The sequence below is a fragment of the Petromyzon marinus genome, chromosome 6 (assembly GCF_048934315.1).
Source record: "Petromyzon marinus isolate PM22_M1 ecotype Great Lakes invasive population chromosome 6, UKy_Petmar_22M1.pri1.0, whole genome shotgun sequence".
NCBI classification, from domain to species: domain Eukaryota; kingdom Metazoa; phylum Chordata; class Hyperoartia; order Petromyzontiformes; family Petromyzontidae; genus Petromyzon; species Petromyzon marinus.
In genome coordinates this window covers 2,144,954-2,169,614 of record NC_133672.1, presented here as the reverse complement: position 1 = coordinate 2,169,614, position 24,661 = coordinate 2,144,954, and the positions used below count along the sequence as shown (strand labels likewise).

General features: G+C 51.8%; 1 protein-coding gene across 1 annotated transcript in view; it reads right to left on the bottom strand.

Moving 5' to 3' along the window:
- TARBP1 (tRNA guanosine 2 -O-methyltransferase TARBP1) overlaps nt 1-23,067 on the bottom strand; it is a 72,547-nt gene extending 49,480 nt beyond the window's left edge. Inside the window, exons 1-21 of the mRNA XM_076063214.1 lie at nt 22,816-23,067; nt 20,341-21,569; nt 19,794-19,891; nt 19,595-19,664; nt 18,833-18,987; nt 17,746-17,798; nt 16,891-16,988; nt 16,333-16,468; nt 16,056-16,152; nt 15,352-15,441; nt 14,707-14,848; nt 13,502-13,604; nt 12,777-13,023; nt 12,016-12,306; nt 11,081-11,236; nt 10,612-10,805; nt 5,957-6,176; nt 5,298-5,546; nt 4,075-4,289; nt 3,394-3,468; nt 935-1,055 (exon numbers count right to left, since the gene is read on the bottom strand). Of these exons, the coding sequence (XP_075919329.1) occupies nt 935-1,055; nt 3,394-3,468; nt 4,075-4,289; nt 5,298-5,546; nt 5,957-6,176; nt 10,612-10,805; nt 11,081-11,236; nt 12,016-12,306; nt 12,777-13,023; nt 13,502-13,604; nt 14,707-14,848; nt 15,352-15,441; nt 16,056-16,152; nt 16,333-16,468; nt 16,891-16,988; nt 17,746-17,798; nt 18,833-18,987; nt 19,595-19,664; nt 19,794-19,891; nt 20,341-21,553 (4,023 nt within the window). The 5' untranslated portion in view covers nt 21,554-21,569; nt 22,816-23,067. The remainder of the gene's footprint in view (nt 1-934; nt 1,056-3,393; nt 3,469-4,074; nt 4,290-5,297; nt 5,547-5,956; nt 6,177-10,611; nt 10,806-11,080; nt 11,237-12,015; nt 12,307-12,776; nt 13,024-13,501; nt 13,605-14,706; nt 14,849-15,351; nt 15,442-16,055; nt 16,153-16,332; nt 16,469-16,890; nt 16,989-17,745; nt 17,799-18,832; nt 18,988-19,594; nt 19,665-19,793; nt 19,892-20,340; nt 21,570-22,815) is intronic.
- Nucleotides 23,068-24,661: the final 1,594 nt, after the last annotated feature.

The following is a 24,661-nucleotide window of genomic DNA, read 5'->3' as shown; positions in this document are numbered from 1 at the left end:
TCAAAGCGCCACTCGCGCCACGTGCACGGCGCGTGCGGGGGGTGAAATAAATTTAAAAAACACCACCAGGTGGTGGGGCTGCAAATCAAGCAAAGCTGCTTTGTGCGTGCGGCACAAAAACAACCAGCGGAAAATTACGGCCGTTACTGTCAATGACGGCGATCAAAATGGGGTTAGCGGGGAGAACGAGCGTGAAGGGCTCGCGACGCCGGCCCGCGGCCAGCGCCGTTCGGCAGCTGCGGCCTCGCGGACGGCACCGAGAGTGACATTCGCGTCGTCGCTCCAGCTGGTGACCATCACTTGAAAGATTTATTTGATCCAAATCAAAATAAAGTGATTTGCAGCTGGGTTCAAATGGACCGTCCTAAGTAAAGTCTGACTGTGTCATGAAGCCTGATAAGATTATTATAAAATAACAATAACCTTTGGATTTATGTGGCATCTAAATGCAACTAGGAGTAGAGTGAGATGTAGGAGAGAGCATGGGGGGGGGGGGGGTAGGGGAGCAGAATGAGATGGGAGAGGTAGGCAGGGGCCAGTTCATGAAGGATATCAAAAACAGTGAGCACGTGTGGTCGTGGGGGTGGTGTGGTGGTGGATGTGGTTTAGTTGCGGAGGTGGTGTGGTCGTGGAGGTGGTGTTGCTGCAGAGGTGGTGTGATGGAGGTGCTTAGGTTGTGAAGGCGGAGGTGACGTAGACGTGGAGGTGACCTGAATGTGGAGTGGAGGTTGTGTGGTCATGGAGGCGTTGTGGACGTGAAGGTGGTGTGATTACGGAGGAGGTGGTGAGATTGTGATCGTGAAGGTGATCGTGGAGGTGGTGTGGTGGAGGAGGAGGTGGTGAGATTGTGATCGTGAAGGTGATCGTGGAGGTGGTGTGGTGGAGGAGGTGGTGAGATTGTGATCGTGAAGGTGATCGTGGAGGTGGTGTGTACCTTCTCCAGCAGTGTGAGCAGCACGGCGCGGCTGAGCTTTGCCTGTGTTGGGTTGGCTGGGTTCAGGCTGTGCAGGAAACCCAGGGCCGTCACTCGAACCATGTAATCGTCTTTGCTCTCGCTGGGCATTATGAATGAGCATGCGCAAAAGACAAAGATTAAAAATGTAGCCTTATAGACTACTGGGGCAAGTGCTGTTAGCGAGCACCAATCAAGCCCGGCGCGGCGTACGAGGGGTGGTGTGACTAACGCCCGCATGGCGGCCTTTTTCTCCCCAGCACTGATGCTTATGCACCGCACCGGGGAATCATTTAAAACTGAGCCAACCTAGGGGTGGCCCAGGACAAATTCTGATACCGATTTTCACTTGTGCTAGCTGTGGTTGTAAATCGAACTCAAGTCACTGAGTGCACAGCGCAGCGCACTAACTACGTTGCCACTGGTCCTCATATGAGCATGGACACATCGACAAACATGTACGGATACAAAACGAAGTTCGGATAAAAAACAAAATAAGTGTTGTTCGCAAACATCTACTGAGGCTGCTGCTGCTGCTGCTGCAGCATGATAGGGTGGTGTGGCGAGCACCACGCCCAGCCACCTTTGTCTACCCAGTTGTGACGTATACACACTGTGCCATAAACTCATTTTTAGGCCGAGCCAACCCACACAACATACTCTGATGTTTATACACTGCACATGTAAGGCCGAGCATGGCCGAGGCTGAGCCTAGGACCAAGTCAGATATCACTCGCTACAAGATGTTGTGAGTGATATCTGAATTGTGACGCGGCCTAGCAGTAGCACGTTCACCACTTGTTGCAGAGGTTAACGGTTTGAAAAATGCAAACGTGAACTTATTTTATCTGTCCTACTTTCATAAATTCATAAGAAAATAAACCAATGCTGTGCACGAGTGCAAAATAACCACGGCAAGACAAATGTTGCATGTCAATGGGGTCCAAATGCAAGCGAAGCTTACGTCCATTCCTAATTAGATATTACATGTTCGTCGCATTTTATACCTTGTGAGCACACTCTGACTAAAAATGGCAACCATTCGTTTTTTCCCCCCAGTTCAAACATCTCGACATTATGCGCACGTGTGTCTTGTAAGTTGGCCGTACCGTGTTATATTTTAAACAAAATAAAATTTGATGGAAATGTTTACAGATTTTTTTTTGCTCCTTCACACATACACAGGGAAAATGTAATTGCATTCCTTATGGGTCACTGTCACTCACTCCCACAATTAAAGGACAAAAATAAGAAGCTGTAGAATATTTGCATTTTAGCACGAGTGCTTGAGGCAGGCCGCACACGAAAACAGGTCACCTCCGAGTCATCGTCCGGCCTTTCACGGGGACCCCGGCCAAGTGCCTCCTCACTCGGGGCCCTTAAGGTTACTTCTCCGGAGAGAAATTAATTCACCGCGCAAAAACAAGCCACTTCCGTTAGCGCGCGTCACCTCCGTGGGAGCGAGCGCTGCGCTGAGATGGGGAGAGCGCCGAGTGACACGCCACTTGACATTCGCGGAGACGTGTGCGGAACGCACAGGGCAGCGCGCACCGCCCCGCGCGTGCGACCCACTGCCTGTGGACGCCGGGCACGGGGGGTGAAGTGTGCCGGGAATGTAGCCCTTCGAAGGAACATCGGAGCTACGTGGCTTCCTGCAGCCGGGGCAGACCTTGCCATCTATGGGTCACGCCGCTGCTGGCAAAAGGGACTCCATGAGCGGGCGCTCTTAGAGAGCCGTTCTGCAGGATATTTGGCCTACTCTTCCACGCCGCAGAAGCCCATACCTGTTTTATGCAAAACCTCAACACAGTCGTCAATAACACGAACGTGTTGAGTTTTTATAGGTGCGCATGTGCACCAGTGCCAACGCAGTATGACAACATTGCTGTTGGGTGCCCGGTGATCATCTTGACAAAGGCTAATCCAGGCACTAGTCCGGCTTACCTTCTGAGATCTGGCAAGATTGGACGCACACGTGCGGCTGCCACCTGTGCTCAAGCCCAAGGATGTCAGCGGTGCCGGCTCATTGCGCTGGCCATGCATCAGCACCCGCCTGGCCACGATGATACCCCACTAATATAATACGATAAATTATAGAAAAAAAAACATTTTTTATCTGAAGCCTCTACATACCTCCCATCTATCTCAATGTAGCTTATTGAATGTTTTAACACTCTCCCAGCACGCTCTTTGTCCACCGCAGCCAGCGACATCTCGAGGTTTTCTGGGGTGTAGACCCAGGCGGTCATTGACCTTAACCCGGCAAGAAAACATTCGGTGGGGCAAAGTTAGGCGACGGGGTGCCATCGCTTTCACAACATCCAATCACTCCTCCTTTGTAGTAGGAGAAAGTAAAGAGGGCCCCAACAGAATTGAATGGGATATCTGCAGATGGATCGTCTTGCATTTCGCGAGGGGAGCGGCCGCACACGGGCACCGACCTGCACGCCACGACGGCGTTGGCGGCGCAGCCCTCGCCCAGTTTCTCCACGAAGGAGTTTGCGTCGTTCAACACCCTGCACTCACGCACGAGACGAAGACAAAGATGCCCCCGTTTAGCCTTAACAGACTGTTGGGGCAAGTGCTGTTGTTAGCAAGCACCTATTAAGGTCGGCACGGCACACTAGGGAGTGTGTGGCCAACACCACGCCCGGCCGCCTTTGTCTCCCCAGTGATGAAATCAGCTCGGGCGCTCGACGGATTGCTCCATGATGGATCGGGAAAGCCTTCATCCAGCAGGGGACCGATTATATTATGACCAACGATGATGATGATGATGACAGCACAAGCATGGCACAGAAAAAACAATGGGTGCTGTGCGCATACTGGCAGAGGTGCAACTTAATGCTGCTGTGGCGCTCCGTCTTGCCACAGCTGATCGAGAAAACAAATCCGAGCACTCCACAGGCTTTAAATGCTGATCCGCCAACTCGTGAATCGCAGCGGCGACTTCACAACACGGCAAACCAGGCTCACGTATTGGGCTGGCTTGTCTCACTTTGTTGGTTTCATAAGTTTATCTTTTGCTCGGATCCCCACCCAATTTCCACTGCTGTCAACGGTGTTAATAAGGTAGCGGTTAGTTTTATTTTCTTGGTCACCCTGCACACCGATGCCCTTACCGCTGCTCTTTCCTGAAGACAGGCCCAAAAAGAACGGCCTCTGCCAGTAAGGCCACGTGGTTGAGGGCGCTGGAGCAGGCATCCTTCACGGATGCCTCCTCGCCTCCCTCGGGGGGTCCTCCGTAGGGCGGCAGCCATGTTTGGCAGCAGTGCGTGACGAGGACGTTGAAGACGCCCAGCTTGGTCTCGGCCATCCTCACGAGGTCGCCCGACAGCTGCACACACGTTTTGTCACGTTTCTGATGAGCGTGCCTCCCGCGTTTTGTATTGAACGCGCGACGCGGATTCACGGTTTGGCACCGACAGCGCATTTCCCACGCCTCCGATTAGCACGGTTGGCTACGTACGGTACGAAAGAAGTTCAACATACGTACATTACCCACAATGCTCGCACGACAACACTTGAAGAGCACCGCGGTTGCTCCAGTGGGCACTTGCGAGCGAGCTTGTGCCAAGCTGCGAGAATGAGGTCAAGGAGAACGACTGAAGGTTGTTTCCTTTTTAAGTGGAACGCCGTCTCTTAATAACGGCAGACAAGATCCCATTCAATTGAGGTGGCGAGGACATCCATTAAACGCAGCATTCAGGCATGTTTCTGTTGTGCGGTGGGCGTATCATCAAGTTACGCCGTGACTAAGGCGACCTAAATTGAATTTATTTTTATCCCATTTCAAAGTCAATGCGGAAGAAGTCACGACGCCGCCGCCCGAGGCCGAGCTGCACCCACAAGCGCGGCGACACGTCACGTTCCCCCCGCTCCACCTGCTCCCATCGTGCCCCTCCCCCACCCCACAAACACCACGACACGAGGCTCCACGCACAGAGGTGGCGCGCGTTTCCGCTGAGCATTTATATCAATGCTAACCTCAATATCCAACGGTGTGAAGCGACACAACGGGCATGACTCGTGTATCAGACGAAAGGCGTTCATGTCAATTCTTTAGATCGAAACCCCCCCCCCCCCCCCCCATCAAAAGGATGCCACAACTAATGCTTGATATCGGTGGAAAAGCTTTCTTTCCGCCAACACATGGCTGTGGTCCACACGAATAAGATTCGCATGGGAAATTGAGTCCGAACCGAAGCTCACCCATGATCAAACTCGATCAATAAAGGTGGCGGGTTACGAAAGAAGGGAATGATATTTTTCCTCCTTCAAAGAGTAACGAGCGATTGAGCCTGCGCTGGCTCGCAGGCGCTCGCGTGGCGGCTGTGCCGCTCACCTGGGCCAGGGCGCCGGCGAGCCGCCCTGCGACGGGGTCATCAACGCGGAGGGCCAACAGCCGCGGAGCGAACGCCGCCCGCACGAAGGCGCCGAGCGCCGGCCAGAACGCCTGCGGGTCGTTGCCGAGGTCGCGCACCGTCTTCCAGGCGAGCTGCAGGGCGTGCTCGCACAGGCCCAACCGGGCCTCGCTCGCCCACTCCTCCGTCGCCCCCTCGGCGACGTCGCCGCCCTCCCCGTCGTCGCACATCTGGCACACCGGTCCGCTGTCAAAAAGTACTCCGTGCAGCGACAGGTGCAAAGCGATGAAAGGATTTGTCGGGAAAGATTGATTATTACGCTCACGATTCAAGCGCGGAATTGTGTAAGAATCGGTTATTTTGGATGAGCGTATGCTTTATGTAGCTGGTTCAAGCAAATGCTGCTGCCAACTAGAGGCACGGGATCATGATGTAAAAAAGGAATTGATACTGCCAGGGAACAATCCGTCCACAGACAGCTACTGTTGATTTCAAGCCAATCATCCCTGCCGGATTGATAAAATGAGTACCATTCTGGAATATCCATCACCGGTCTCGGGAGCGTCAGCGGAGACGGGCAGCGCACCCGCGCCCCTTTGACGCGAGGATCTGGCGTCAACCGCCCGACCCCACGACTCACCTGGGGCAGCAACGGCTGCAGGCAGCGCAGCACGGCGAGCGCGCTGTCCGCGGGCAGCAGCTCCAGCGCCTCCAAGCAGCCGCGCAGCAGCGGCATCAGCGTGGTCCTCGCCGGGTCCTCTCGGCCACTCAGCGTGTGGTACTGGCACCGCCATTGATCGCCGATGAAACGGGCGGCCACGCGGCCCCAGCCACGCCCGCCGGCGCCGCCGTCTTCAGGCCTAGGGCAGGCGTGGGCAGAAAGAAACGCGTAAGCGCCACGCTGAGTTGCGTTATATTATATAACGCAATTTATAACAGAGGCCCGCGTCTCAAAGCCCGAAGACTTTATATTGTTAACGCCGTCATAAAACTGCATTGGACACAATGAGGACACAATTATCGCGAAAATTGAGCGCGCAAGGACAACGCAGGCTCGGCAAAATTGCAGACGACGATTCCTCTAACAGGCCGAGTCAATGCCGCTTTTGAAGACGCCGGCGTCAATTTCGTAGGGGTCATCGCGTAGGCACACGAGAAGTGGAGCGGCGTCGTTGTATCCGCAAATGACAGCTAGGTGAATGCGAAAAGAAATAAGAATATAATTGATATATTTAATACACGTGCAAAAATGAACCGATTCATGGATTAAACTCAATTCTTATATGGATGATATATATCGAAACATGCACGTAAGAATAGATGACAATCTACAAATGATACGCTGTTACACTTATGCTAACGGAGCGAATAACGTGGAAAACGGAAGACAGAAAATGCTCAAAAAACATTGACAAGCCGGTAAACGATGAACCAAGGAAATCAACCTCAATTGTTGGGGGTGGGAATTTATAGACCCTTAACAATTACCCAGCAGAGTCTCAAAACTCTTTTTTGGACGATTCCTTTTGAAGAAATGTTTTCCACATGGGAGGAAAACGGTAATACCTGCAACAATGGTCCGTACGGAAAGGTTACCGAAGCTACCTGCGCTGTTCTCCTGGCCACCTTGCAGTCCGGTGGAGTTTCGCAAATCTACGCGATCCATCAACCGTCGCCTTTACAGGCGTGCGCCACCGTGGCCATATCAGTGAACAAACACGGCAGTATTATCTGTATGTGTGTTGAACTTCAGTCGACTTACTTCATCTGCATCTCATGACAAAGCATGCTGGTTAAAAGGGAGTGGAATAACATTTTCCTGAGGCTTCATTATAATAATTAAAACTAATATTCAACACCTTGTAGCTAAAGTAAATTTGCAGATACTGACAAAAACAAATAATCCTTCATTAATGTTGAGCCAACCACGACCAATCTATATTCATAAGCTGTCTGTCGGCCAAAAGGTCAATGATGCATGAGACACTGGAATGTCAAAACGTCCATCGGATTTTATAATAAGGCTCTCTTTTTTCGACTCAAACAAAAGAATTGTGTGTTGCACATCGGCAGCGGTGCACAAATAACACAACCCAACGCAATCGTCAATAACACTGCCCTCAGAGAGGGCATCATCTACACTAACACTTTGTTTGTTTTTAAAGCAGAGACCTTCACTGCTCTAAAGACAAAAATCACTTATTATATATACACGGAATTGTTCCTTTAAGGGCATCGTTATTGACGAATGTATGAAAGTATCGTTTCATGCTTAGAATCCGTATATACATGAGACTACGATCTGAGTTTGATACCCGACCATGCATAACTAACATCAGCCGCGAGTGATATTGGAACCGGGTGAAGTATGGTCAAACAACTGCCATGCAGGAGTGGTCCAACAAAGGGCTGTACCATGCCCGTCGTCGCACAGACACGCACGACGGCTGGAATGGAAACATCTGCGTACTAGCTCGCGACGCACGCACCAAGTCCCGCGTTAAGACTCGATGCATACAAATTTGCGTAGGCCGCATGTCATGGCTTTAAGCAACGCCTGCAGCCACCGCAATATTCATAAAAATGTAAATCGCGCGTCGTATCGCAGCCCTGATGCTACAATTTATTGCATAACCAGGCGGGGGGTCGCAACGATTGCGCTAACATTGCCCAAGTCTACCGTGGTCATAGTCCGAGTCTACCGTGGTCATTGCCCGGGTCTACCGTGGTCAAGCAGAGTCTGCACTTGACTGGACCTCGCCACACACGGCTGTCTGAGTGGAAGTAACCGCTAACCTAACGAGGAACTGCCCTAACGAGGGACCTTATTACAGGGAGTGCTGTGGCCTCTCTGCCCCAGAGGCTCCCATTACACACGAGGTGCCACGTGTGGATGACGGTGCAGGGGCCAATCTCATCCTGCGGCTAGTCAGTCAGCAGACTTCTCAACAAGGATGGGGCACTATTTCAATGGAGAAGTTGAAGACGATGCATCAATTAAGCGAATACAATCGATCCTCGCACACAGGCAACATGCTTAGAACTGTAATATTTTTGTAAAATGTCACAATTCATGAAAATAACACGCGAGTATTTATATCTTGGCTAATGGAGAATAAAAAACTGTACACAAAATGGGCAGAAATGAAATACAATACAAATGTCATGGCAAAAATTTGACTAAATAATTAGATTTCAAATGCAACAGGGACCCCAAATCGTGAAGAACTCTATAATTCATGGGAAGCGACTCATTGGAGACTTGCAGCGTTCTTTGTGCAAACACGCTTTGTTGTGCCAAACAGGATCTCTCGATCTTTGGCAGCATTGTGCATTTGTGAAACAGTGCGAAAGATTTACAATAACCAAGCCTGATGCCTACCCGGCAGTTCACAACCAAGGCAATATCCTGTTCATACCAGGTGCCACTGTTGTGTTAATGCAGCCCACGGGTTTAAGATATTTCAATGAGATCTAAATAATACTTGTTATCGTCTAACGATATGATTTCGCGAAAACTCTGAATATTGGCCAATGATGGCACAAACGGGAATCCAGGGTTCGCAGGTTGGCAAGCGCAATGGTAACACTCGTGCTGACTGAGGCACCTCTGTGTGCACCTTGTATGCTCTACCCCAGTTCGGGATGGGTATCCTCCGAATTCTCCAATTTCCACCACAGCCAAATATTCCAATGCTGAAAAAAATGACTCAATTGACATTCCACCAAGTAACATCGCCCCTTACCGCACAATTTTTGCAGGAGGCTTTCCTGCATAAAAAAATTAAAATAAAGACCAAGTGGAAAATTATCCAGTAAATCAGATGACTGTATAATTTGTAGTAAGGAGTTTCCATCATAATAAAACACAATCTGCAATAAATTATTTATCTGAGGCAAAGAAAACTGCACGACACTTATGGCGAGCAAATTAATCCCACCGTGCGTAACGAGCAACGCTGTCATTGAGTTGAGAACACATGCTGACAGCGACAGAGGGAAAACATCACCAGATTTAAAGATTTCAATCGTGATTCCCATGCTGGCAAGAAAAGCGTTTATCATGCAAACATTGGACACCAACCGCCAGTGTTTTTTTAATTCTACTGCCAAAAGTGAAATTTAATGGTGAAAAAAAACCCTCCTTTTCCAAAAAGGGAGTGAGACCCTCTAGGATTTGAGCACTTTGTGGTTAAAGGGCCCCCTGCCTCCAAGAGAAACGGTGCCAAGCTAATGTCCCTGTGCACCCATCCGTAAACCTGGAACCACGCGTCACATCCGCACCACAGCGAGAAACCGCACGAAACCACATTAAAATAAAGCTCTTTGTAAATCCATTGCTGGATGAAGACCTACCCCACCCCCCGTCTGCCCATGCCTCGTCAGTCACGAGTTGTTGTTTGACCATACTTCACCACGCTGGTCAGTATGGGATGGTGAAGGTGGGGCCCAGAACCGGTTCTGACATTACTCGCCACTGGTGTTAGCCGTGTCTGGGAATTTAACTCAGGTCACTCGGTTCATAACAGTGACAACCATTCGCCACTGCTCCCGACTGAATAGTACAATGGAAACGCAACCTTAGTATCAGTGTTGATTAGATTTCAATCACGCTTTAATTATAGCCTTGGCATTCACGGCATGAATACATTATTGACAACACTGACAACGGCAGCTTGGGACATCATCTCCAGCCTCTTTGCACCCACACCATCTGTTCTAGGCGAGTCCTTCAGCACAAAACCCAGACGCTCGCCACCCAAAGCGACCCCGCCTATGCCAGGTCTCCTTTGCCACTCAGCGCCTATTCCTCGCTCATTCCCTAGCAGCCTCATGTAAACAACAATTTCTCCACACGACGAATTATGTCCACGGTGTTATTGTTGTTGTTGTCGACCAGGCTGCCCTCTGATTGGACCACTTAAGGCCACGGGGCTGCAATCTTGCGCACTTTGCATGAGCACGCTGGATTTGCAATCCAGAGGTCACCAGCTCTATTTCCCGGCACGTCAGTATGAAAAATTGGCATGTTTCTTAAATCCCTCAGCTTGTGTCCATCCATGAATCGGTACACCATAGTAAGGGGATCGGCAGTTCCGTGTATCATTGTGAATGTGGCTTCTCGCACCTCTTACAAGACGTCTGGCCAGCGTGGAAGGGTAGGACAAATATATCCTTGAGAGGGGCCCTCTCGAGCTCCTTGTAATGGAGGCCCTTCTCCCAGCAGCGGCACGAGCAAGCACATACAGGGGCTGCAACTTCACCTCCGGAAGCAACGTGACGGGGCGGGCGTACCGTGCGGCGAGCGTGCCCGTGGGCCGCGCCAACGTTTGGTTGAGGGGCGTGGAGGTCGCGTGGCGCGCCGCGGCCTCCAGGGCGGCACGGCAGCCCCGCCGGAGGTCAGGGGTCACGGCGACTACACCGCACGTCCACGCCAAGGATGCCGCGGCCACCGCTCGCTGTAGAAGTTGGGGGGCGGTCTGCGCCTCCTGCAGAGAGAGGCGCGACCAAGTGAGCGCCCTTCCTTATCCCCGAGTCTCGACAGCAAGGTTCGAATTGATGTGGCCAGTTCACCCGGCCTCCTCCACCGACGAGGTTCTTTAGCTCAGAGAGAACCAAGCGGGCAGGGTCAACCGAGGAGAAGCGAGAAGCCGCTTGCCCAAAGTGCCAAAGTTTACCAATCGTCATTCCCTCACATTTCAACGTTCAATAAAGAGAAACACTGCGAAGGGAAAAAGTAAAATGATTCCAAAAAGGCCCCCACCTCAGGGCGTCCCTGCAAGGTTTCGAGCGAGGCGCGGACGAGGCGAGAGATGAAGTCGACGAGGAACGGCGCCACCCCCGGAGGGCCCTCGCCGAGCACCCGCACGAGCGCCGTGAGCACGTCCAGGTGGAGGTCAGCTCGCTCGAGGTCACGCTCCTGCGCGGCGGTGGGGCGAGGGGGAGGGACCGGCGGCCGCGGTGCCGAGCGTGGGCACAGGCGGCGGGGATGGGGCGCGGGAGCAGATTTCAGAGAAGCCAAATCTTCACATCCATATTTCATACAGCCCAAAAACTGTTTTATTTGACCAGGTAAAGCCCACTGAGCTATATATCTCAGAAGTGACCTGGCCAGAATTTATAGCTCAACGAAAGCGGCTTATCATGTTAAAATTTACGGCAGCCAAATACTCTAAACACATGTTTCTAAATGTGGGGGGAAAAAAACGGAAGACCCGGAGACAAATCCAAGTGACTCCGGGGAGAGAGACACGCAAACTCCAAATATACAGCAGCAGGCGTCAGGGTCGGGATTGAACCCACGACCTCCTGTATACTAGGCGAGGTAATTAACATCTCCCAGCCACCGTGATGATGATGAGAGAGAGACCCGCAAACTCCAAATATACAGCAGGCGTCAGGGTCGGGATCGAACCCACAACCTCCTGTATACCAGGCGAGGTAGTTAACATCTCGCCACCATGGGTACAATAATTTATGACAATGATGTAAGTACATATGTTCAAAAGAGATTGCTATTCTTTGCGGCTGTTGTCATTGACTGATGGTTTATATGAAATCGCGCATTTCAATCACAACCACCCAAGTCCCTACGACCACCACCACCACGGCTACGTACGATGCGAAAGAAGTTCCACATGCAATTCTCATACAAGGAGCAGAACCCAGGAACAGACATCTTTCCATGGCCCCCTGTACCTGCTCCATCTCGTAGGTAAGCTGTCGCAGCAGGTACTGCAACAAGCCCTCGGCGCAGGCCTGCGCCGCATCACGCAGCACGGAGCGCACCGTATCTGCAGCACAAACACACACACGTAAGCACACATAGACAAGGATGCCCATATGGACACAAACGTGCACGCATTCACTCAAGCATTTGTGACGAAGAGGAGGACTGCGCTGACACCCACTGGGCCACACGCATCGTACAGAGAACACGAGAACAATGCTGACAAACGTGAGCATGGTCAAAATAATCCTACACCAAAGCTAGACAACACTGCATGCTCATCAATCAAACACAAACACTACCGCTCGAATGCAAGCAGCACCAACACAGCCTACCCGTGCACAAATACGTGCAAAAACACCGCAGTGCCAACAGCGCAGGTTTCAATAAATGGATTAAATTAGTGACAACCCACTCAAGGTTAGAACACGACGGCCACACAAGCCGGCCTCTTTAACGGGGCGCTGCACCCCCTGGTGGAGAAGAGACCAATGGCGGAGTGGTGACAACGAACCAGAGTTTGATTCCCGCTCACAGCCAACACCGGTGACGATAATCTGAACCGGCCCTGGGCCTTCCCTAGGTCGACTCGGCCTCAAAATTAGTACCCGGTGCGATAGCCACTGAGGAGACAAAGGCGGCCGGGAGCGGTGCTGGCCACTCACCCCCTCGTGTGCCGTGCCGGCCTTCATTGGTGCTCGCTAACAGCACTTGCCCCAAAAGTTTGTTAAGGCGACAACGGGGGATCTTTGTCTTTGTTTGGAGAGACCAATGGATAACCCTTGCCTGCTCCGCTCCCAGCATGCTCTGCTCCGCCCCTGGGTTCAGTCTTCCGCAGCAGCGCCAACAGCAGCAGCAGAGAGCGGTCGGCCTTGGCCCGGGGCAGGTAGGCGTACGAGCCCAGCCGTCGCAGCGTGTCCGTGAGGGGCACCAGGAACTCAGCCAGTGGCTCAGCCTCGCCGGGCCGAGAGCAATCGCTGGAACAGCCAGCGCACAAAAACGTTGATAGTGACCGGCTGCTAGAGTGAAGCCCGTGTTGAAATATCATTAAATATTAATATTGCATTCCTATAAAAATATATAGCGGTGCAGGCCTGTAATTACTCACTCACTCTACTGCTGGCAGAAGGGCTTCCACTAGAGGGCGCTCTAGACATCGTCTCTGATGGGTATTCATCCACACTATTCAAACGTCTTGGAAGAGGTGGAGTACCCACACTTTACTCCACCGCACGCGACCTGCCGCTTGTTCGTGGTGAACCCATCCACGCTGCTCAGTGGACCGAGGCGGTAGGGAGGACCGAGAAAGGTGCCCCCATCGTCTCAACTGCCGTGTGGGGAGGTCGACTCGCGTCGACGACCTCTGGATTGCAAGTCCAGTGAGCCATTGAATCCCTCTTCTGCAACGCCTCTCAATGCGCCTTCCCTGCCCGTTTGAAGCGACGGGGGCCTCACCTGCGAGGCGGAGCGCCGGCATCCGCGTCAGCAGCGAGCAGGATCGTCAGCGCCACGCGGTGCGATTCCTGCGGGTCGGGCAGCAGCGCCCCCGCGCCCCCTGCTGGTGGCACGGAGGAATGGGGCGCACGGCACGGTTGCCACACGCACGACTCGTCACGGGGTTCACCGACAAACACCCATTCTCCTCTCTCCAGCTCCACAACACACACGCAATCAATCGCACGTCTGACGAGCGGTCACTCATTGTTCATGCTGTCACTTCAGCAGAACCAACAGGGCAGAATAAACAAGATGAAACATTAGAGATGGATAATACAAACAAAACAGTACGGTAAAGGAAAACACATTTGATTCCCGAATTCAATGATGGCACGATTCATTCAATTGACGGTTGGAGACTGAATCGACTTGCTTGAGAATATATCCGCTTGATTCTTCCGTCAAACAGAGAGAGCATGGCTTTGTTCGCAGTAGGCATGTTTTACGAATATCACAATGCAGCCACATTTATTCTCTTTTCTGCATTGTACAAAATTATCTTACACAGAAAAGCTACAATAGCATATTTAATGGCATCGTCAGGAACCCCTATAGGGGTGCAAATAACGTAAAACAGGCAATTCCACCCGGGAGGCCACCATTGTCAACAACACGTTCTCGTTGAAGATCAGAATGAAGGAAAGTCGGTCAAGTTAAACGTGACATGGTCATTTTTTTCCCAAAATCATATTTTTTTGTCATTCCTGAACATATTTCTGAACAAAATAAAAAATATATTTGTGCAAAGATCATACAGTCTGCTAATCAACCGATGCTTGACGCCCTTGAGGCACACACACGCATGAAGATACTTTAATATCAAATGAATGACCAAGTGAAATTTACTGTGTGACAAATGAGATTTTGTTAATTAAAATATGGCAAGTTGTCTACGCCTTCGATATTTACAAGGGTCTGCGGTGAGCCCACTTTTTCAGTCAACCCCCTTTGTCGAGAGCCCGGTCGCAACTCTCAGCGCGAGCTTGGCCACAAACGGGATCAGCGGCAAGATGAGACGTCGCTGTGACACCCCAAGGATCGTGACAAAGTTGTTGATAATGATGGCATCTGGACTGGAATTTTTTTATTTTCCTTTGCCAGCAATCAAAACTTGATGAAGTTGCTCTGGTTTGCTTTCGGGAGCATTTTGGTTCAATGTTTACCTTCATCTGCCGGCACTTTGAGGAAGGTTCTGATGGAGTGAAGCGTGAACCGGTTCAAAGCGGTCGCTGAGGCTGTGGGAGGGGCGGCACCCACGTCACAGGGCGCGAACTCCGAGTCGTTCACACGCAGCCACTCGCACACCTGGGGGGGGGGGGGGGGTGGGACGCAAGTCGCACCTCCAGGTGTACACCCAACGGGGATAATCACGGATGTAGCTGATGATGGATAATGGTGATGATTAGTGCTGATGGTTAATGATGATGATTAATGGTGGTGGTGAATGATGGTGATGATGATGATGATTCATGCTCATGGTAAAATAATGATGGTGATAATTAGTGCTAGTTGTGAAGGATGGTGACGATGATAATGATGCTGCCAATCTTGGAGGACATGTTTTTAAAATCCTATCATTCCACCGTGGGTGAATCATACAGGAATCTGTCGCCTCACTCATGTGTATCTCTCGATGTGATGGGTGAGCCATGTCTCTCGAAGGACCATAGCTGGTCGGCCCACCCCAAGACCATTCCCGGGACACATGTGGCCTACGAGCCACGGGATGAAGGCCTCTGCTGTACCGCAACGGCTCTCAACAAGAGGGATTCGGCAGCCAAAAACGGCCACTCCAGGAGGGCCCCCACCTGAGCCCAGAGGCTGGTGCCCCGGCCCAGGGCCTCGTCCTCACGAACGCAAGCCAGCAGCGCCAGGACATCGCCCAGGCTCACGCGACTCTTCACCGGGCAGCACGTCACCGAGCAGCACGTCACCACGTAGCGCGTCACCGGGCACACAGCGGCGTAGAGAACAATGTATTTAACGCATCAGCGCCACAGTAACACGGAAACATTTTGTGCAAAATAATATTTCACATATCGCACGCATTTCTTCAAACAGGTTTGGTGGTCGACACCTGCGGCCTAGCGCCGAGTGGTCGTCGTGGGTTTGCCGCTTATTGCAGAGGTTCACGGTTCGAGCTCTGTGTCCACCCTCGTTAATTCCGCGAGTATGTTAATAAAAAAAGATCGAACATATGCTTCACAGGAGATGTTACAAGGTGGCAAGGAGATGGCAGTACAGCAATTGGGCTCATGGGTTTTCTAGAGGTTCTTGAGTTAATTTCTCCTCGTGTAAATCGCCCCTTGCAAAGGAAATATCAAACATCCCACAAGGCTTAACCCCCCTCCTGGGATGAGCCCCACGAACACCGATGGCAACCGGCCGAGCTCAACCCTGCTGAGCTTCCGCGACGTGACAAGATCGGGCGCACAGCGGACGATGTGGGCGCAGGCGGCTGGTTTAAGAGTGATTTTCCCGTGCGGTATTTGTCACTTGTGGCGGGCATTACCGAGTCGGTGAGGCGCACGGCCGCCTGCAGCAGGAAGCACTGAGCGGCGCCCCGCAGGAGCACCTGCTGCGTCGTCAGAACGCAGCGCACCACCTCCCTACAAAGACAAAGATCCTCCGTATAGCCTAAACAGACCGTAGGGGCAAGTGCTGTTAGCGAGCACCTGTGAAGGCCGGCATGGCACACGAGCGGCGAACGCTTCCACACAAGTCCAGTAGGCTAGACCCATCACAAGACGGCAGCGTCCGCAAATCGCGCCTCGGTTGCCAGGCCTCACCTGAGCACGAGAAGGCCCTCGGGCCCCCACGCGGGGCACGCTGGGACGGCGGCCAGGGCCTGTGACAGGAAGAGGAGGGGCACGGTGCTCCAGTGGCGGTGCACGATCCCGCTCAGCGCCTGCAGCAGGAACGCGCCTGGAAAGCGGAGCAATCAACGGCGGCCGACTCCCGTTAGACAATCCTGTGACCTGTGACCTAAGCGGCAATAACGACGAAGTAATTCCTACGAAGCGTCCCTTGTGCAAGATCACCCGGAAGTGTTTCACAGGGTAATTCATATTGGAAAAATCCAGATTAGTTTTTGAGTAGTGCTTTTTTCTAACAATTCTCTAAAGCTGACTCCAAACTTGATGAAATGTGGGACATTTAAGCAAACTGTAATATATCAACTTTAATTTACCACAAGCACTCTGTTCCCCTGCCAGTCTACTTAAAAGATCCCCCGTATTCCAGTGCATCCCATCATGGGACAAGTGTCAAATCGTGGGTGTCATGAATCTCCTATCGCTAGCCAATAAATACGAACATTAGTGCAAGAGCAATAAAACTCGCTATACCTCTCCTCTGGACAGGCAAAGCAGCAGCACAGCAAGGGAGAAACGTCTCCAGGAGACAGCCGATGGCCGGACACGATCCGATGGGCTGCCCCGCACACCTTGAACACAGAAGGGCATCAGACGAGTCACACTCCAATTAGCACAGTTGGCTACGTACGGTGTGAAAGAAGTTCAACATATAGATGTAACATACAACGCCACCCTCTACCTTTTGCAGACCACACAAGTTTCTCCGGCAGTAGCTCGTGGGTCTTTGCCAATGCTCTTATTTTTTTTACTTTTCCTACAATGTCATCCCGATTGTGTCCTTGGCGTCGTGAGACAAAGAGTGCAACGCTTCCTTCTGGAGAATGGTCCATGGAAGCGGATATCACAGAGCTACCTCTGAGATCCCTTAAAAAATACCCCTGTTCCACACAGAAGGGGGCAGCATTTTTCCCACCCACTCTGCCACTGAGAGTAAAGTTTGTCGCATCGCAAACTGACCGATATTTTTAATTCTCGGAGCTGGAATTTTGAGAAACGCGTCTTTAATCGCAGACGGCTGCATGGATTAGAACCCAGGATCCTCGCAACACGCGAGCTGACCGCCAACCTAGCCGATGCTCTCCTCAACACCCAGCACTCCAACGGGAGCAGCAACACCGCTGCACTCTGTTCGCTGCTCATTGCTCACAATGCTTCTCGCAAGACAGGGCTCAAGACCACCATGGCAACGAACCACACGGACAGGCTAAAACAAAGAGGATAATACTCACGTTAAGGGAATTATTGTTGCTTTCACTCGCAATAATTTTGAAGCTTGGTCACAGGTATCAACTATACTGCAGTGTCACGCAAAAGACAGAAGCCTACCTCTGGTACAGGTTGATGTCCAAGAGAGCGTCCATGAGTGGGCCACAAATAAACTGCAAGAAAACAGGAAATGTACCTCATGCGAACATTTTTCACCACACACAAAGAAACTATCTTCTGAAAAAAAGGAGAAAATATAACAAATACACCGCATGTAATTGTATCCCTTTGTCACTGTATCAGTCATGGGGGGTTGTTTGATCATACTCCCCCACAATGGTCTCTTCACCACACTGAAAGTGGCCGAGAACTTGCTCTGATATCACTCGTCACTGATGTTAGCAGAAGCCAGAAATCAAACTCGGGTTCATAGTGCAATGCGCAAATCACTGTGCCAAATTCTCCACACCAGTAAAATAACAGTCTCTTTTATGGAAGTGCACTGCAATGCACTTTACAGGAAAACCAATATACTGTACTAAACTAGGTTCTTTCGGTAAAGTCACGTTGAAGGGAAACAATAAAATAATAATATATATAAAACCGCCACTACTTTCAAATGTTTCTTGCTGTTGGTTTTCACACCTGATGATGACTGTTTGTGTTACAGTCGAAACGTCGTGAGAATTTTATTGTTTTATATATATTTTATTATTTTATTGTTTCCCTTCAACGTGACTTTACCGAAAGAACCAAGAATATGAATCACTGCAGTCACGAAAACTTTAAATCAAAAATGTACTAAACTAATTAACACACAAACACTGGCCGCCCACGTACAGCGAAGGCAGGCGCGTTAAAATGACGACACAGCGCACGGTCTCACAAACACAAATAGGGTCACCGTATCGCATGCTTTCAGATGCGCTTCTGCCGCCGTCTGGAACGCTCTTCCTTACGATATTAGGAAGCCACTGGGGCTATGAACTTTTAAATCTAGATTGAAAACTCATTTCTTTCGAATTGCTTCTTGTGTTCAGTTTGTTGTCCTTCCCCCGCACCTCCGATTAGCGCGGTTGACTATGTACAGTGCGAAACACGTTCAACATACGTATGTGCATACGTATCGCGATCCTAAAGATGCAGGGTTAAAAGGCTACAATGTGATGGGGCGGCCAGACGGGGTGGGGGGGGGGGGCGACGGCACCTCTAGAAACGGCTGCCCCAGGGAGGGTCGTCGTGTCACGTCCAGCGAGAGACACAGCTTGACGCCCTCACGTAGCACCATCTTGTTCTCGCTGTCGAACACGCGGCCCAGCACCACGCACAGCCACGACGAGGCGAGCGCCGCTCGCGGTGGCCCTTTGCACCAAACACCGTTCACAACATCATCACCATCTATACAGGGATTACCACACCGATGAAATGCACCTTCTGCGTCCTTATTAAGGGAGGAGCACGTTAACTGTTCGTCCATTGATTCTTACGTTCAGGATAAAAGTGTACGTGTAAGAAGTTAATTCGTGGAACGTCATGCAACATTTCTGTACATTTAAACACAATTACAATTTGGACTTATATAGCGTATACATGCATGTCAAAACACTGTACAAAATCAGTGTGAATGTGGTCTGATTTACAGTTGCAGGTGAGAAGTCTGGCAATGACGTGCTGCATCACATGCTGAACATTCAGGCTAATGGGGCAAACAAATCTCTGCAAATGAGCCAACAAATGGGAAAGAATATTCAAAATAAGACAATAAAAAAACAATCTGGAAGAAATCTGTGACCCCAAATCCTGACAATTCATACAATCGCACTAAAGTGAATAGTTACATGTCTAATGAGAGATGTCATGCAAACCATGAGACATGAGAGATAATCCGTGATTGATTTACACAGCCCTGTGTCACGGATCACGTGATGGATGACCACCCGTGCCCCGTGTCTCGTGCTGCACCGGTCACCTGCTCCAGGTGCCACCGTCGCCTCCACCAGCGCGCGCAGTCGTGGCAGCACCGGCTTCACCACGTGTAGCTGCGCAAAAAAAAAAAAAACATGAGTCGCGAGGATCCGGCAAACCGCTATCCGGCGTCACACCTAGCCACGGCAGCTTCAATCTCAGCAGGCGCGAGCGCCGTGCGACCTCGCTCCCCCGCCCCTCACCTGGTTCTCTTCCAGCGTCTCCAAGACGAGAATGTAGCTCTCCCACACGGGAAGCAGGGCCGGCGCGGCCTCCACCGACCACCAGAACACGGGAACACCTGCCACAGCAGCAGAGGCGCAGCAGCGGCAGCATGTACAATGTACGCGTGGGATCGTGCGTTTACAAAATTTATTATTTACGACCTGTGCAAAAGACATGCAAACTATAAGCTCGTGTTATATTGAATGGATGCTGTTTCTTACATCAAATAGTGAGCTTGAATCGTGTAAATTCGTTGCATGGCTGCGGTAGGTGCATTAAGCATAATCATATCTTTTTTATAGCCCTGAGCCATTTGTGAAAATTCTACAGTGTAGTCCCACAGCCAATAATGCTTATGATGCTTGGTTGCCCATCTATGTACTATCCATGTACTATGCAGGTTCACGCCTGCTTAGCATCTGAGAACTGACATTTCAGCAGCAAATACAGCCTGCAATGAAAATATTTTATTTCTTTATTCGGCAGCCGGTAACAAAACACAAACAATCTGGGGAACATTTATACCGTCACGATCGTCGTCATCGGAGCACGTCACGTCTCTCGAGAGGCTCTCGCTCACGTCCACAGCGCGCTTCAGCAGGAACACCGCTCGCTTGCGACTCAGCGGCACCGCGTGCCTCAACCCGTCCTGCAGCGTGCGCCAGAAGGCGGCCGACGTTCGCAAATCCACGAGGCCCTGAGGCCTGGCGTCAGGAGCCGTCGCCTGATCCTCGCCGCCGCCCTGCGCCGCCTTCGGCGACCGCTCGCCTTGGGGATCGCTCGTGGGCAGCACGCAGTCGGACATCGTGCACAGGAAGAGCAGCGCCCGAGACACAGAGGAGGGGCTGCGGGCGGTGTCGTCCAGGCGCTTTTCCGCGAGGTCGCCCCACAGCGTCCTCAGCAAGCCGGCTGCAGCCTCGCGGTCTCTCTGTGCGGCAAGCAGCGCTGGAACCAAACGACTGAGGGCCCTGGTGGCCAAAGCTTCTTCTGACACCGCCAGAGCCCGCGAGACGACACGAACCGTCGCGCCGGAGACAGCTCGGGGCCCGAGCGAGCGGACGACGTAGCACAGCAACTCCACAGCGACGTGCACGTCCAGGGTTTCGACTCCGCCGCCGTCCCCTGCCGTTCCCCCCGAGCCACCTAGCGGGACGCCTGCGTCCCCCCGAGGGGCCCACCCGCTGGCCTTTTCATCGTTGTGCGCGTGGATGTCCGAGACGCAGCGAGCGACGACCAGCTCCCCGGAGGCGTCGCCACAAAGTCGTAGGCAGCGGGCGAGCAGGCGGCACAGCAGGTGCAGGAGGCGCTTCTGAGTTTGCCGGCGTGCCACCACCTCGCAGTCGCCCTGAGGGAGCGGCTCCGTCCAGGACCACGCGTGTTCCGTCTGAATCCTGCACAAGGCCGGGAGGCAGCTGGACAGGACCAGTTTGTCCACCGCTGAGGCCAGATCAGGATCGACCGCGATGGGGCAGGTCGCGTTCACCTCACCCCGCGGGTTCCCGACGTGCCCCTGGCTGCCCCGACCTCCATCGAGTCCCTCAGACTCCGTCGTCTGTCCGTGGGGTCCTGGCGGCTCCTTCTCTCGCTCGGGAGCGAGAGCTCGAACCACGTGGAGGAGCGCCTCCACCTGCTCGGTTTGGGGCAGCTCCTCCGCGCCCCACGTCAGCTCCTCCAAAACCCGCGCAGGCGGCAGGGAACCCAGGCAGCGCAGCAGGCACGAGGCCAGGACAGTGCTCATGGCTTCCTCTGTGACGCTTCAAAACAAACATAAGTTCAGTCCACCACAAAAAATATGAAACACATTAGGGGCCGTCCATAAATGACGTCACGCACCTACGGGGGGGGGGGCGGGTTGAGAAATGTGACGTCACATCAAAATGCGCAACTTTAAACAAATATATAATTGTTGTAACATTAACTATTTGATTATTTCAATTTACTAAGGTCACCTTTTATTTATTCCATGAAGGAGCATTTTGCTTCTCCATGGGAGAATGGAGAAGCTTACATTTTGAACATTTTTTAATGATTGTTATTAAACATTTTGATTCTAATGATTCTACCAGGGCTTTTCATTCTGTGGAATGAATATATCATTGTTATCATTGTACTCTCCATTTTGCTTCGTTCTACTACAAAGTTTCAAGTATTTTTTTTAAGTTGTAATTACTTTTAATATTTTATAATTATAAGATAATTTCAATATAATATTCTGAACATCTGTAGTTTTAGTTAGACGTTGAATATTTTCAAGTGAATTTTATGCTAAATTTCAGCTTTCCAACGCCTCCTTTTTAATACGTGTTTTCTCCTACAACATCAGAGTGCAGCGCCACATTAAATACGCACTACAATGACAATAGTTTAAAAGATTTGAAGCGTGTTTTATTTTCAAAATAGAAATATGGTTTTGGGGGGGGGGGGGCAGACCTTTGTGACGTCATATTTGAGGGGGGGGGTCTGACTTTTTGTGACGCCGTGTGACGAGGGGGGGGTAAAAAATCGTCCAAAATTGCGTGACGTTATTTATGGACGGCCCCTTACTGCATTAAGTACATGGACATGTGCAGTCCTTTGGTCGATCCACTGCTCGTGATTAAACTCCACATTCACACGCCGGGGGCAAGTATTCCCACGGGTCAACTGCTCGTGGACTTTAAAGTAGACGCAGAGTCCTCTTGTTGAGCCAGCCACTGCTGGACGAGGGCCTCGCCACGTCGCGCGGATCGTGGGGGTTATTTGACCATACTTCGCCACGCTGGTCAGTGCGGGTGGAAGGCGGTGACCGCAGACGTGCGAGCACAGAAGTGCAGTCCAACCCATATTGCTGCACTGCCCTCTGCTGCCCGCAGCGCGGGTCGGCTGTTAAACTCTGCGTTGGCCAAACGTGTCAAAGCCAGAACCCTACACAAAATAGTTTCGAGGCTCGGCGATGCTTCCGTGGTAAATGGACACGGTGCTTGTCAACGTTGCTACAAACTGGGTTCTTAATTTATCGACCTCGGTGGGACGGCGATGATGATGAGCTGAGTAGACCTCAGTCGTCCGGAACGGTGAACTCGCAACGTGGTACGAGCCACTCACCACCCCACACCCCCCGCCGGTCTGCCGGCCGAGGAAGACAACTGCCGGTCGCCTGTTAGGAAACCTTAGGAAATGAAATAAAGAAGCAATTAGCAAATCGCGCTACTTGATGACGGCAACTGTAAGAACGACCGTAAAGTAACAGTAGCAGAGAATCAATGCGGGTGAGCTCACCCCGCCTCCACGTGCTCTCGCGGGTCACGTGTCATGCGCGACAGGCGGTTGCATTCCCTACAACGGATAGGCGCGGCGGGGCCACCGCGCTTATCGAGTGTAAGTAATGTAATCGTCGCGTGCGCGTCGCTCGGAGAGGGAGGAGCGCGGGTGGGATATAAAAAAGGGTCCGGGTGGAAACACGAAGAGCGGCGCGCGGCTGCAAACAAAACGGTTCCGGCGCCGCTCGCTCTCGCTTCTTCCCCGAAGGCAACCGGGTGGCGTCTGCGGAGCGAGCGCGAATCCAAGCGGAATGCACTCCGCGCAGCGTCACGCGGAATAAACCATCGCTCGGCAGGGGCCTCCTCCCTTCGTGTGCATCGCGGCAGCGGTGTCGAGGTGGCTACTGCGTACGGTGCGAAATAAGTCCGACAGTAACGTACGAGACGAGAGGACACTGAGAACAGAGGCCGTGTCGCTGGTGCTCCTCAGAGAGGTTTACGATTTGGCTCTTTGCTTGGGTTGGCATGGCCACACACAGTTTTACGGCCACTGTGGTTCGTCTTTAATGAATCTCGATGTGTGTGCGTGTATCTCGCTGTCTGGGTGCATTATAATAATTGTTGTTATATGGTCCACGGTTGCATGGGTGAGTGAATTAGCTGATGGTGACACCAGTGGTGAGTGGGGTGGGTGAGTGAATCAGCTGATGGTGACACCAGTGGTGAGTGGGGTGGGTGAGTGAATCAGTTGATGGTGACACCAGTGGTGAGTGGGGTGGGTGAGTGAATCAGTTCATGGTGACACCAGTGGTGAGTGAGTGGGTGAGTGAATCAGTTGATGGTGACACCAGTGGTGAGTGAATCAGTTGATGGTCACACCAGTGGTGAGTGGGGTGGGTGAGTGAATCAGCTGATGGTGACACCAGTGGTGAGTGGGGTGGGTGAGTGAATCAGTTGATGGTGACACCAGTGGTGAGTCAGTGGGTGAGTGAATCAGTTCATGGTGACACCAGTGGTGAGTGGGGTGGGTGAGTGAATCAGTTGATGGTGACACCAGTGGTGAGTCAGTGGGTGAGTGAGTCAGTTGATGGTGACACCAGTGGTGAGTGGAGTGGGCGAGTGAATCAGTTGATGGTGACACCAGTGGTGAGTGGGGTGGTGAGTGAATCAGTTGATGGTGACACCAGTGGTGAGTGGGTGAGTGAATCAGTTGATGGTGACACCAGTGGCGAGTGGGGTGGGTGAGTGAATCAGTTGACGGTGACACCAGTGGTGAGTGGGGTGGTGAGTGAATCAGCTGATGGTGACACCAGTGGTGAGTGGGTGGGTGAGTGAATCAGTTGATGGTGACACCAGTGGTGAGTGGGGTGGGTGAGTGAATCAGTTCATGGTGACACCAGTGGTGAGTCAGTGGGTGAGTGAGTCAGCTGATGGTGACACCAGTGGTGAGTGGGGTGGGCGAGTGAATCAGTTGATGGTTGCACCAGTGGTGAGTGGGTGGGTGAGTGAATCAGTTGATGGTGACACCAGTGGTGAGTGGGGTGGGCGAGTGAATCAGTTGATGGTTGCACCAGTGGTGAGTGGGTGGGTGAGTGAATCAGTTGATG